The 14,889-nt window shown below is 39.3% G+C and overlaps 1 protein-coding gene across 4 annotated transcripts in view; it reads left to right on the top strand.

The window, feature by feature from the left end:
• Positions 1-14,889, top strand: part of grik4 (glutamate receptor, ionotropic, kainate 4) — a 307,117-nt gene that overhangs the window by 154,630 nt on the left and 137,598 nt on the right. For all 4 annotated transcript variants that reach the window (XM_088619597.1, XM_088619595.1, XM_088619594.1 and 1 more), the window contains one exon: positions 1,201-1,334. In XM_088619597.1, the coding sequence (XP_088475723.1) occupies positions 1,253-1,334 (82 nt within the window). In that variant the 5' untranslated portion in view covers positions 1,201-1,252. The remainder of the gene's footprint in view (positions 1-1,200; positions 1,335-14,889) is intronic.

Here is a 14,889-nt window from a genome sequence, read left to right on the forward strand (position 1 = left end):
CATTTGCAGTTTTGTGTTTCTGCACTGTGCAGCTGGCTCCCTTGATGGTTTGTGATGCTCTTGACTGAGTGCAGGGGATTCTGCCGCCCGGCAGTCTGAACATGCACAGCATGCTGGCTGTTCTGCTGGGTGGAACACCTTGAAAAGGGTCTGTGCAGAGTGATTGGAATGAATCTGTGTTAACTAAAATTACGTGAATAGGTTCTGCTTGTGTGCGTTTTTATCGTTTTAATTTTCCTTCTGTGATAAGAGCTTTTTCCTCTTATTAGCAGTGGCAGGTTGTCTGGTAATGACCTCAGTGGCAATTGGCGAGATTGAATCTTGGAGCAGTTCTTGCTGAAAGATAGAAAATGTAACTTAATTAAATACTAAAGAATGAATGATTCAGAGCTTAGATCCAGAGTTCTTGAGTAGAAATTCAAGTAGCATATAAACCGCTTTTGTTTTCTAATGATGAGTTTACTTTAGTTTTTAGAGTACACTATTGGAGTGGGAAATAAAAATGTTGGTCTATTTATGGATTTTCAATAAATTATTCGAATTCATTTAAGCTTTGGTCAGTGTTTTTGGCTATAATTCCCAGGACTACTATTAAACTACAGCAGGGTAAATTGGAACAGACATATCAAAAGAAAACACTAAGTACTCAACAGCACAGTTCTACAGCCATTACTAAAGTATGCTTATTTGTACCACTCTGCTCTAGTGATGAAACCTGTGTCAGAATTTCCTGGACAGACCTTTAGGAGAGCGTTTTAGTTTTAGTGGAATTCTTTTAGTAAGAGTATTTTGATAAAATTAAAATCTGAGCTACTTCTGGGTGAACAGAGGAGCTATAGTGAAAGAACAACCTTATTTCACTTCAGGGCTTCAGAGAGTTTAATTGAGGACTAAAAGTTGGAATTACTCCATAAACAATAAAGTATACTGTACTGCTTTTGCATGTAATGACACAGAAGCAGTTAATCACTATTGTTGTTTGCCTGCCTGCTCCCTGAATGGGATTTACCTCCTCTGTCTCTTAATAGATCCAAAAACAGTAGTACTGACTGCTTCATTTTTTTTTATCTTGTGTGATAAGACACAGTTGCCTGTAATGTAATTGTGTGTCTTTTGTGTGTGAACACATTGCTCTGATGTCATTCTTTTTAGTATGTACTGTATGGGTGTCTCTGATGTCATTGTGGTCTGTCTGTGCAGGTGGCTATGACAGGGGGACACCCGGGGCAGGACCCATGAGGAGTTATAGAAGATGCTCACAGCCTGGGCGCCTCTGCTCTTCTTAGCGATGTGGGTGAGAAACATCGCTAGCAATCCACTCTCTCTGAGAATCGGTGAGTATTTCATCCCCCCCACACCCTTTCCTCTTCCTCCAGTACTGCAGTCCTCCTGACCTGTTACTGGTACAGACAGATCCCAGGCTTGTCATTCTTCTGGTTCCGAGCCTACTCATCAGACAAGCCGTACGATGTCACATAAAATACCAATGCCATCTGTCGTATCGAAACACCGTCCATCTCAAAGCTTTGTTGGTATTGTTTCCTGAAGATGAATACCTTTTTTAAAGTATCATACTGTCCTTATTTATTTTTAGTGTCTTTGTGAAGCACATAAAATAAGCAAGTTTTATGTACAGAGAAGTTACTTGGTTTTAATTCAATAGAGCTTTTCTTAATGACTCAGCTGTGGCTATTATGAATATTGGCAGCCAGCTTTGTGAATTGCAGCTTAATGTTGACATTACCTCCTGATAGGTAATTTATATGCACCTCTGTGAGGCTAAATGTTTGAACTTCAAGTTGTTTAAGTTCCTAATAAATATACTAATCTTATTAAAATGAACTACTGACGAATGCAGGCATAATCTAAGTTTTAAAAAACACTTCCTAAAGCCCAAGCTCCACGGTGTAATCATATTGAACATTCTACACCGAAACACCTGGTTCCTAAACATTAGGGCATGACTGTATTTCAGGAGCCCAAAACAAGGACCTTCACTGTAACAAGCCACTTATACATAATGAGCCCTGTGTCAAAAACAAATGTCGTTTCCACTTAAAATACAGCAGGAGGTTATTTGCAGTTTCCCAGGCTTGTGATGAGTGCATGTCTCTATCCACAGCCCCACACTTGCCATTGGATTAGCTTTAATATTTTGCTGTATAGTCAGTTCAGTCCTAGTCAGGTGTTGGCGGGAAGAGCAGTCGTCTCAAGTCTTTCAAGTTTTTGCCATTACATTGTGTGAAGTGAACCTGGCAATCAGGGCTCCTCTTATCCTGCAGTTTCCTAGTGTCCTGCTGTTATAGTACACTCTGATGGGATCACAACTGAGGGACCATCTGTGACAGAAGTGGTGCTTAACATACATTGCTAAAACCTAGCCCAGGCTATTGCAGTTTTAACAGACTTTAGCAGTTGTTTCGTATTTGGGATGCATAGAAATTAATTCGCCATATTGAGCCAAGTCCTTGAGTCATGCTGCAACACTACTCACAACACCTGATTCTAGATCCGTGAGGTGGCCTCTTTCAGAAATAAGCACAGGAGAGGTACAGAAAAGCAATAGCACGATGGCGTGGAAAAACAGCGGCCACTTCAATTTTCTTATGTGCGAAAGCTTATTTAAAAACACGTTTCATTTCTGCAGTGTCGGGATCAGATAAAAGACTAGAGTCCAATTTTACAAAAACATGCAGCAGCATGCAAGAATCATTATTAAGCATGCAGTGTGCTGTGGTGATCTCGGAACTTGTTTTCTATTCAGGCATAAAATGAATATCATATGGATGCATCTCTGTGGTTCCCTGGTCTAGACCATATGGAAGGGCAGAATAATTTATTGTAATCATGCTGAAACTGTGGTATGAATCCTAAAGGAAATTCTTAAAATTGTATCCACATAATAATTATAACTAATTATTCCTTAGACTTATACGTATAGGACAACACTTATAGTACAGTGCTTTTCTGGACACTCTGCTGAAAGCGCTTTACAGATAATGGGGACACCACCCCACTCGGTAGCCCACAACACACAACATTGTGGAGGAGAACAGTGTGATGATCCCAGTTCATAGGTGGGATTATTAGGATACCAGATTAATACACCCACCCGTTTCCGTGAAACGCCCTGGGATTTTTAATGACCACAGGGAGTCGGGACTATGGTTTTATGTCTCATCCAAAGGACAGTGTCTTTTTTACAGTATGGTGAAACATTGACTAGAAATATTGAGATTGTGATGCCATCATAAACTCTGGTCGAGGAAATCAGATAAAAAAAAAAGAGACTGGGAAGAAATGGTGATGCTACAGAATTACCGTGGTAAACTGCTTTAGGGGACTTTACAGGGGATAGTTTTTACTCATTTCTCTTTTTTTTGTTTTCTTCTTCCTAGAGCCCCTGCAAAGGGAGAGTTATTTATATGTCTGTTTATTTGCTGTTTAATTAGGCCTGTCTAGCCTGTTTTCCCCTCTAACGCGAAGAAAGTGGTTGTTGAGTCGTCCTGGAGAATGGAAGTATTAGCACTGAGGCTTTTATTTCCTTCCCTGCTCTGTGTGCTGCTGACTGTTTAGTGGTATGTATTGGAGTTGTGAATTCACAGGAATTGTGACTGGCTGTGATAATTGCGGCTCCCAGAAAGCACTTTAGAAGAGCGATTGAACAGCACAGGAAGTGTTGAAGTCTGCATGTTTCACTAAACACACCAAGCAAATGTTAGTTTCAAACTGTATCATACTGCATTTTTTTGGCTTCCTGATCCTGGTCACCAATTTAAGCCTTAATTCAGCTTTTAAGTAAATGACCTCTCTCAAAACCATTTTGTGTAACACAGTGCTCTTTTTAAGAATTTCTTTGATACCGAGAACATATCTGTCTCATTCCAGAACAAAGCAATATCTTATTTTGTGTTGTGACAATTAAAGTCAAGCACAGTATTCTTACTAGTGACTTTTACAGTTATTGCATTTTAACATGACATGCCTTGATGTACATTCTACACCTTGTGACATTGATCAAATAGATCAGAAGCCTAGACCCCAGTATACTGTATATACTTTAGCTGCTGTGTTATATGTCTTATAGGAGCAGAAATGCTGTCCGTTAAGAATATCTGTGGACACATGCTGGGTCCTTGTGTATAGTATGTCAGATAGTTGTATGGTATTTAATCATCAGGCTGTAGTAATCTTTGCAAGGCCAGTTTGTTTGCTCCTTCAGAATCAGAAAGTGAGTTTGGCAGCTATTCATTAAAACATTTATACAATTCTATGTAACATTCATGAGACATTTGCTAATACATTGTAGAAGGTGGCAATGGTGTACTGTGCTACTGATTTCATTTGGAAGGAATATGTTAAGATGCTTCATTGTCAACTCTTTTCATTCTGTGTAAATACAGCTCTACAGTGCATTACCTTGTAGTGGAGGTCGAGCATTAAAGCTAATGCAAATACTATGGGGACAGTGAGAATGTAATCCAATTTGAATTGCTCATACATTTTCTAAACTGTTTTTCATGAGCAGTATATTGGTGCTTTGTGAGCAATTTATACAGTAAACAGGCACATATGTTATGTCTAATCTGACATGGGAGTTCATACTATCTACGTTGTGACACGCATCGGCATAAATGGTGATGGATGGATTTAAGTGGGTAATTAATAATTCCCCTGAAGGAGCAGGTCCCATGGGGAAAATGCAAATACAGATAGCAGGGGTATTTAGAAATTGCAGTGCAAAGAGTCATCAGTTGAACTCATTTGTCCTTCATCTGATGAGAGTTCAAGCAGCTTGCCTTTTTCTTTTCCTAAGCTATATCTTCCTTAAAGATGGTTAGAGCAAATTTCTCATCAATAATACCTGGCCAGTCCAATGCTAAGATGATGGGTCCAAAATTGTAGGCCATAGGCCAACAGTATAAACTATTGCTGATCACTTATAGATTGCTTGATTACTTGTAAGACTACTTGTAGGCTGTGTGTTACGGGGAAGTGACCTAGCTTTAACTGAAGCCTTATGCTGAATTGGGGCTGGTCTGAGGGCTGTGGTTACAGGAAGAAATAGCAGTACTTATCCAAATCGCAGATCCTTAAATCAAGTCTTGACAGGCGTAGATTGGGAAACCAGAACATCAGATAACAGGTAGCGCAGCACTAGAGCTTAACAGGGAAGTAGAGATTCTCTGGTGAACCAATACAGAGTCTTAACAGGGAAGTAGAGATTCTCTGGTGAACCAATACAGAGTCTTAACAGGGAAGTAGAGATTCTCTGGTGAACCAATAGAGTGTGGTGAATAGGGGAGTGAGTCCTTATTGTATACAGTATAGTTTGATGCCGACGTGACTGGTAATTGAGAAATGCTTGAGTGGGATTTGGCAAGGGCTTGTGATGTATTATGCGTAACTTTGACACTGTGTAGTTGGTGTTGTGTGTAGGTGTCTGCTGTGTTTATAACAAAGAGGAGACAATGAAATTTAGAACTGCTTCACACCACCAGTGGCCGAGTTTTGTCCTGCAGTTTCATAATGTGTCTCCAAAAATATACCTTAAATCATGGAGCTGATCCTTAAGCCTAATATATAGCTAAGATCAGTAACAGAGGTGAAGATGTAGGTTGTGCTTGTGAAAACCAGTGCTTGTCCTCAACACTGCTTTAGATGTGCTATAATTCTAGTGTTATTGGGGAAACCTGATTGTCTCAGAACATTCTGCCATAGGACTTACCACTAGCGATCCCTATCTCACTCTCCACATTTATCTTTCATTGATTGGTCCTTTCTTCAAACTGGATTAATGTTTCTTTAGTTCATGTTAATTTACAGATTTTTAATTCGAGTAATACCTTTCTGTTTTTAGAATCTATTGTAGTTTTAAGTAATTTAAAATGTAGTACTTTTATCTAACTGAACCTCCCAAGAACCACTTCTGACTGTAGGCGTAACTTGCTTTCGGTTTGCTTCTGCCCATGACTATGAAATGAGCCAAAACTGTCCAACATCGTGCTTGAGAGTGCAATGCATGATTGAATCTTTCCTGCTTGATACTTGAGCTTCTTAGCAGTTGTTATGTTGTTGTGTGAGACAATGGTGTGAGCCCTTTGACCAGATTGTCATTGTAAGTGAGAATCTATTCTCTATGGATATACTCGGTTAAATCAAGGGCCATTATAACTGCATCCAAGATAGTTAAGTGTTTAAAATACACCCAGTACTCAAAGTTCTGTTCCCCATGTCTTTAGCATGCTGTATCTCTATAACTAAGTTTTAAAACTTGATAATACAAAGGGCCATATAATTTCCAAGACAAAAAACACAAATGATCTGTGTCTTTAGGTTAAGTAAAACTACAGTAAAAAAACAAATCAGCTGTACCACTGCAAATAACAGTGGAGCAGATATTCTATCATGCTTATGAAATGTAATTGTTGATTTAATTTTTAATTTAATTTATACAATTAGTGACAACAACAGTATGTGAGCCTTATCTCATAATGATAATGAAAGATTAAAAATAGGATTTGTGTATTAATGAACATGCAATTCATGCATGATGCATAATGCATGCATGCATGATGGAAGGTAAAATACTGCAGATGCATTGCATCCTGCATCCTGCATCGCCTCACCCCCAACTTTGATTTTGACAGTCTCTCTCCATGGTACTGAATTCTGGGTGCTCAGAAGCAGAAAAGAAGACGGATAGTGAATCACAGGCTGACCTTTCGGCCAACATGCAGAACCATGGGGCACCCAGGCCATGTCTGCCAAACCTAAGGGTTGAATGTAAAGTCCCGAATAGGAACAAGTCTTTCTCTCCCTCACCAAAGGATGCAGTTGCTTCCTGGAATCTGTTTCAGGTTTTGCAACTCTTTCTCCGGGTACCTGGGGATTGTGGGGTGGCAGCGTGTGACTGAGTTCCTATCAAAAGTAATTAAATCCTTCTAGTCTGACACTTAATCTTGTTTTTGTTAATTTCTAAATGCATCCAACAGAGGGACATGGGCATCAAGATCCAGGATATAGTAGAACTGTGCGTGATTGAAGCGAAAGAGTAGGAAAAGTTTTATATCTTTTCTATCTTACAGAGAAATGGTGACACAGTTATAGAGTGCCCAGCACACTGTCTCATCCAGTTTTTTTTATTAAATTGTAAAGGAAAAGGTCCTGAAGAAGAGGTAGCAGTCTGGTAATTTGGATTTCACCCCTTCTATTAAGGCTGCAATCAAAAGCATGTCATTTAAAGATATATTCCAGTGATTTTCAACTTTCACTTAAAATGATAAATGTAACAACGCATATCCCTGCTCTTCAAGAATTCATTTTCCACTGAGTAACATTAAAAAGAATGGAATATTTTACCTAGGGCACTTTTACCCAAGAACAATTCCTCTGCTTTTTCCTAGTGTTTTATTTCTTGCTTTTACTATATCTTATCGAAATAGGATGATACATTAATAAAACCTATGGGATGATTTGTACAGCACTTCATTCATGTTTAAAAAAAACTTGGTGAATGTCCATCACATAAAGATTCACCCTTAACAGCCCAATGTGATGGGCAGCAGGAGGAAATGTGGGAGTCTGTGCTGTGATATGGCTGGTAAAAACAGAAAGCAAGAGCAAGAAAGGTCATATTCATATGTGTCCGCTACTTTAATGATGCCATTAGACACCAAGATCCTAACACTGCTGTCAGAGAGCCCCTCTGTGGAGCAGAGGCTCATTCCTCATGCAAACACACAGTGAGCTGCGTCTGTCTCGGGGAGCACAGAATTACTTTACATACAGACCAGGAACAAACGGACAATTATTGACTACTGAAACTGTCTTTCTTTGACCTTTCCCTTCTCAAGCGACACACAGCTTCGTCACCAGAGGAGTTCTTTTCCCTCAGGAGTTCACTGTGTGTCAGCGAGCCACAGCCAACCTCAGGCTACGCCAGGCTGTCGGCCCTGTGTGACAGTTTTCAAAATCGCAAACTGTTTCCCTCCAGAGGAAAGCTTGTTTATCTGTGTGGTAAAAAGAGACTTCTTTATAAAATAGGACAGTTCGTGTTTTATAAAATAAGCCAGTTTGTCTGCCTTTCCCCCCCCCCCCCCTTTTACCTCAAAACTGTCAAAAATCAACATTTAAGATCACGGTCTTGTTCACCTCTATAGAGTTCTGCAGATTTCTTTATTCAAGTTTTGAAACATGGTTTCATTGTTAAATCATGTCTGTTGAATGTAAAACTAAACTGTCAGAGGCAAACTTTTATAGGCAACAGAAGGCAGGTGAAGTGAATTAGTTATGATGTCTGAAATATTTTAGGACTTTTCCATTCAGCCTTAATTAGCCCTTAATGTTTCCTAAAATCTGACTGCAAAATTGCAAATTCATACTGTATTCATGAACCTTGAGAGATTGCGATACAATTGACTGTATAAAACAATTTACATTAATTTACCGTAGCAAACAAGGCGTTCTGGGTGAATAAGGGTACATCGTTATGAGAGGTATGTTGGTTATTACACAGATTCACTGAGCTGGTTCTTTTGTTGGAAAAGCTTGTTTCTAAGATGCTGATGTTTTTACTGCTAAAAAGCGTCAGTTCATATTGGTCTGTCATGTCAGTTTATAATTTAACCTTTTTTCTCCTTTTTCCTTTCTCTGGAGGATTTTCTCATTCTTGGCACATAAAAGACTGTGGAGATATCGGCATTCTACACTTATGGGATCGATGAACACAAGGTTACTAGCCCTTCGAAGTTAATGCAGTCATTAAAAAAAGGACCTTGAAAACAATGGGTTTCAAAAGACAACAACTTTAGTCATTTTAAAGGATGGATTTTAGAATTCAAGATCATTTCATGTTCAAAATATCGTTTTCTTTTTCCCGTTTAGGTATTCAGATAATGCTTCGTGAGCTACAAAGTGAAGTGATTGGGTTTGAGAGGTAGTTTCTTCAAAGAATCTTCAGATGCGCTAATCAAAAAATAACACAGGGGGCTTTCCTTCAGGAAAAGCTTAAAAGTATGAGAAGTTTCATGGTTTAAAAATAAAAATCAATTATTTTACAAAGACCGCGTATGCCATATGTTCCTTTGTCAACAGGCACACAACAGAGGCTTAAAACTTACAGCAATTATCAGTGAATGCCTTTCTGTTCTGCAGTCTGTTTCAATTCAATGTGTTAAATGTAAGTAAAAAAATCACTCTTGACTTTGACACTTCTTAATCACTGAATTTATTGCTTGGGAACATTTTTAGTACATGCTTTTATAACCTATGTTTAAATCAGGTAATAACGGGTTACAGTCCTCCTTCATCATACCTGCTCACCATAATCATGTTGAATTATACATTTCTATCACACCCTCAGTATTTTATTCTTTTGCTTTTGTGAAAGTGCTGACTCTACACTTTTTTTACCCTGGTGCAGTAAGCAGTGGGTTTTCTGTCTGGTATTTTTCCCCAGCAGCACCGTGTGAGAAATGACTATGTGGAGCGGGATATAAAAAGTGCATTTGACTTTACGGGGGAATGTCATGGGAGAGATTAATGGGATGCTTTCTGCAGAACGTGGTTCACAGACACCAGATGAGGGAGATGCTGATGGATACAAGAGTTCCCATTGTTCAAAATGTCTTGAGTCTGCCCCGGGCATGCAGAAAGTCTTTATTAAGAAAACCTGTATTGACAAAGATTCTCTTAATTTTATGTTTACTAGCCCCAATATTAGGAACCCTCAACCAAATTAAGTGGTATCTCATTTTAAGAAATGGGTTTTGCTATGAGGACCATGGAGACAGACTTCCATCACCTTCCCTGACCAAAACAATCTGCACAACTCGATTGTATTGTAAATTGGTGGAACCAGTGGAACGTGCAGTTCAATCCCACAGACCATTACCCTCATCATGGCCTCAACTGAAGGCCATCCTGCTCTAAGGATGGGATGGGATTGAACTGCAAATTTGTCAGATCCCTATGGAATACACACCATGTCCTATTCAAGCTTTTCATAAAATCCCGACATGTTCCTGATTCTTTACCCAGTAAGTGCCGATACTAAGTGAAATTGTGCTGTACTGTATATCACTTTCATGGTAAAGTTAGCCTTCTTCCTGCAGATGTATCAGGAGAAAAGTAATGTTTTCATCTTCTCAATATGATGTCATCGTCTTACTCTCAGTAATTTTATTTATGCTATATTGCAATGCACTTTCCTTGCATTCTGTGGATCTTGTGTTCTTCTTTGAGTAGTCTCTTCAGTGGACACAGGAAATTAGATTCAGAAAGGGAACATATAAAACTGGGTGCTTTTATCTAAAAATATTGAAGCAGGTTGTTGAGCTGTGAAACTTTCTATCTCGTAAACTATTGCATCCCACTTCAGGCCTCACATTTTTTTTTTTAAAGACTCAGTCCATCAGCCTTCCACCAGCTGCTGCCTTCTGTGTGGTCTAGCTTTCCATCTCTTTGTGGGACAGTCATTGAATTTGACGCTTCCAAAAAGGGGGTTTTCCTGGTCAAATGATTTTTTCAATCAGTAAATCCGCAAGAGTGCGTGAAGTCTGCTCCTCAAAGAGATTGAGGACAGGGTAAGGTGAGGGCTGGAGCTAGAGGGGACCAGGGGATTGGAGAATTGTCTTCTCCAGACCCTCAGGTGGCCTTTGCAAGTTTGCAGACCAGGAGAAAGTCAATCTTTCTGTTGCCGTTTCACTACCCGTCATTCTTGCTAATGCGGTTCATCAGGGTCCAGCAATGCGACAGTGCCTTAATTGTGCGAGAGAGGCAGTGAGATGAGAGGGAGCAGAGTGATACCAGAGATGTGGCTGACGGAGCCGCAGAGGGGTGGAAAGAAGCATGATGTACAGATGCCTCTAGATATTCATTATCTAGAAATTGCCTAGAATCAGCACACGTTTGGCATTTTGCAGAATTCACACACAGTGGAATGGAGAAATCTACAGTATCATTCTCTTAAAGATGGTTGATGTTTCTGTCACCCCAATAAATTTGAGGCAGTTGTGAAAAAAGTAGAACCAGTAGTCTGTAATTCCTTTTTAAAGATGTGCACAGGTGTAACCCTTAGCAGAGCTAAATAGATTAAATTTTAAATCTTTGCTTTGCATTTCTAAATCAAATTAGTTCTTAGCACTCGCTTTACAGTATTGTACAGTTGTAGAGAGAATATGCGAAAATCATAATTTTCTTTGATGCTGTATGTGTCTTAAAACTGAGTATACCACTTCTGTATACACTGGTATGTCAAAAGCCATTCATCATCCTGGGTGGAGAGTGGCTCTGTGGCTCAGGATCTGCGCCTGTGGCTGGAAGGTTGCCCGTTCAAATCCCATGGCTGGCAGAGGAATCCTACTCTGTTGGGCTCCTGAGCAAGGCCCTTAACCCCAACTGCTCCAGGGGTGCTGTACAATGGCTGACCTCTGACCTCTGACCTCAAGATTCTCTCCCTGTCTGTGTGTCTCATAGAAAGTAAGCTGGGGTGTGTGAAAAGATGAATTCCTAATGCAAGAAGTTGTATGTGGCTAATAAAGTGATCTTATCTTATCATGTAATTACTTTATCAAAACAAGCAATGGTAACAAGGAAGGATACACCCAAAATGGAACGCTGCTTCATACGCAGACACAAACACATACACACTCTCACAGCCGAAACCTTGTGTTTCCTTTCTTCTCTTTCCAGCATGGAGTAAACCTGTACTTGTTCCTTTGCAGCCTACACATGCCATCACAGCTACCTACCTGAACTACTTCGGCACACTCACACTAGGGCACTTTCACATTAGCCACTTATCCTACCAGTATGTCTTTGGACTGCGGGAGGAAACGGGAGTAATAGTTCATGATTGTGGTGCTCACTTTTACTTGGCAAACAACAGGTTTTTGCTCTTTTAAATAAAAAATGAGAATCCCTTAAAATTTCAGTATTCACCCGAAGCTAAAATAATGTCTAATTTTCATAATTACAATAATAAAACAAGTTTTATCTTGCCTATTGAATCTTCTCATCTCTGTTAGGCATTTGCAGTTATTTTGCAGGACATGAAATTAAGAATTATGAGTAGCAGTGCATAGAATGTTTTGACCTTTTTGCTGCTCTAATTATCCAGGTCTCTAAAATTACTATTCTCCAGTATTGCCTGTCCCTATAAATATGGCAGTTCTTGCTGTTATTGCACAGTTAGTGTAAGAATACTCACCTGCTTCAGAAATAATGTCAGATGTCATAATACTCTATTTTGAAGATTATTCCACGTCTAACTCCAGGTGACTTTAGTGTGGCTCACAAAATCATACACTAAGTTAACCAAGCCAGTTTCTTTTTATTTATTAGTGGGTTTTTTTTTCTTTTCCATTATTACCATGCAGTGGGCTTTTACATTACACTGGAGAGGAAATACAGAAGAGAATAACACTGTGTCAGTAAAGGTGCTCATAGAGCTGTGTAGCAGGGCTCTGTCCGCTTGAGATGGGGAGTGTTCAAGCTCCAAGAGATGGAATATCTATTTTCCTCCTTCTGTAAGAGGTATATTTAGTGTCTAATAGATCATATTAACATATAAAAAAGGAAAAGGACTTTTGCAGAAAATTCAATCTGACCTCATTTGCTTATAAATATATAACAGTTAATTCTATAGTGATCTCAGGGTAATCCTTTATCTCCTTTTTGTACATTGTTGATTCATACTAAAACCACATGACAAAGTAAACATGGCCAATCTGTTGAACAGCCACCAAACCTTAGACAACCCAAATCAGGCCCTGAACTGCAAACAGCAGCACTTCAGTCCAATAAAGTGAGAGTGGTTCGTTTCCTACTCTGCTGTTTGTTGGCGGTCCAAGGCAGAGTGCAGTGCTGGCAGAACATGGTTCATCGCAGCTCAAGTCTGTACATGCTGGGAGACACAGCAAGTCAAGCTTCAGTCTTAGTTTGGAAATAGCTCTATGACCTGGTCCTCACATCTGTTAAGTGTCTTTCTTTCTTATTTCATAGTCATCTTGAACGGAATAAGTAATAAGGTTTTTACATTTCAGAGCACTCCATTATGACAGGAAACAGATGTTAATAATGTTGTAACTGCTGTCAATGAGACTGCAACAGAGTTATGGACTGATTTGACGGTGTAACATGCTACAATGAAAATAAAAACGAAACTGCCAAGAGGTCTAATGCCTAATCATGATGCATTGCTCTGCAGAGGTTGGTAGACACAGATGTCACTTTCATAGCATGATCCTTTTCATTTTATGATGTAACTTATATATTTTTTTTCTCCAAGTGGATCTAAGATGCACTATTATTGGGTGTCAATCATTGCTGACTTTCATTTACTTGGCTTTGTGTGCTTTGAACTATACCTCATTTCTGACTTGTAACACTGCTCAGATTTATCATTTAACCTTCAAATTTCTGCTTGACTGGGAAAGCTTGGATACTCATCTGTCAACCGGTGTTCTCTGTGAAACAGAGGACATGATTACTGTTCATGAAATATTAATTGTGTATTGGAATTCCACGCAGATAACAGCTCTGTTACCAGTACAGTATCAGCACAAAGCTAGTGTCCTTCTAGAGCTAGACAAAAAGCTTACATGAGAAGCAGTACAGTACTACACCATTGTTTACACTGAGCTACACAGGAGCAGGTTTGTGCCTTTAGAATAAAAAAAGCTCATTTTTTCCTATCACGGCACTCAGTTCATTGTATTATTGTTCTTTAGGTCTATTTCTGACCAAAGGGAAGACATAGAAATTTTCAAATGTGAAAGCAACAGATGAGATTGTGAATCTCATTTCTGAATGTCCTGTTTCTTTAATCGTTATTTTTGTATATATGGGTTCGGTCATTTTCATTGTCAAGCTGACAGCACATTAAGCCTGTGTAGTTTTATAATGTGCATTTGTCATAGTAAAGTCCCTCTTTTTTTTTCCAGCAACACAGCAGATGTGTGTATTGATCACCTCTGACTTGATAATGTCAGCTCCTTTTTAATCAAGCAGTCAAGAGTCTTTAATCTGTTATAGTAACATAAGTGTAAAACTGCCTCCTGGTCTCAGTTTCCCCAGTAGTCTGCGTGTGTGTTTCACTGCTGATACTGAGGAACTCTTTCGGTGTTGACTTGGTCAGTGCCTTTGGGGATTTTAACTTTGAGGGATAAGAAATTAGTAGCTGCTGTATTTTATAGGGCAACATAAAGTAATCACTGCTGATATAACACAATAAAGAGATGGGAGGGGGTAGAGGGTTGAGAGATGTACTGTAGGGCAAGCTTTCTTAGTCACTTGCAGGCAAGAGGCTGCTGGAGCCAAATGGAGTTTCTGCATCTGCCAGCTGTGGACACAGTAAAGGGTTTCTAGAACATTTGCTTCCAAAGGAGTGAAAAATAGTTTTTGAGTGGTCTGCATGCAAATGACATAATTAAAACACACACTGCCGCTGCCACTCCAGCTGCCAGGTCCTGTTGGTGAGTTTGCATAGGAGTATCGGGGTTCTCCTTAAGTTCTAATGTGATCCAGAGCACAGGATCCTCAAGAAAATGCAAAGCTCCAAGTTAATAAGAAAATGTTTCTGTGTGACAAAGATCTCTGAAGGAGCCTGGAGTCACACATAATTGGTATTAGGAGGTACTGTGCAGTGCAATACTGACATTATGCAGTTCTTAAAAATGGATTATCCTGTTATTGTTTGTTGTTATGTGTGTTTGCTCAGTTATTCATATCCTAAACTGCTTAATAAGCATTGCAGTCAAATAAAACTGTATACTGTATATTGTACATACAATGCGTGTTTAGAGAAGCTGCACACCTGTAATGATATACCCCTCTATTCTGAAGGATATGGAGTGAGCATATAGTTAAGTTCTGTAGCCACAGTCT

The sequence above is a fragment of the Lepisosteus platostomus genome, chromosome 25 (assembly GCF_059453375.1).
Source record: "Lepisosteus platostomus isolate fLepPlt1 chromosome 25, fLepPlt1.hap1, whole genome shotgun sequence".
Lineage (NCBI taxonomy): Eukaryota > Metazoa > Chordata > Actinopteri > Semionotiformes > Lepisosteidae > Lepisosteus > Lepisosteus platostomus.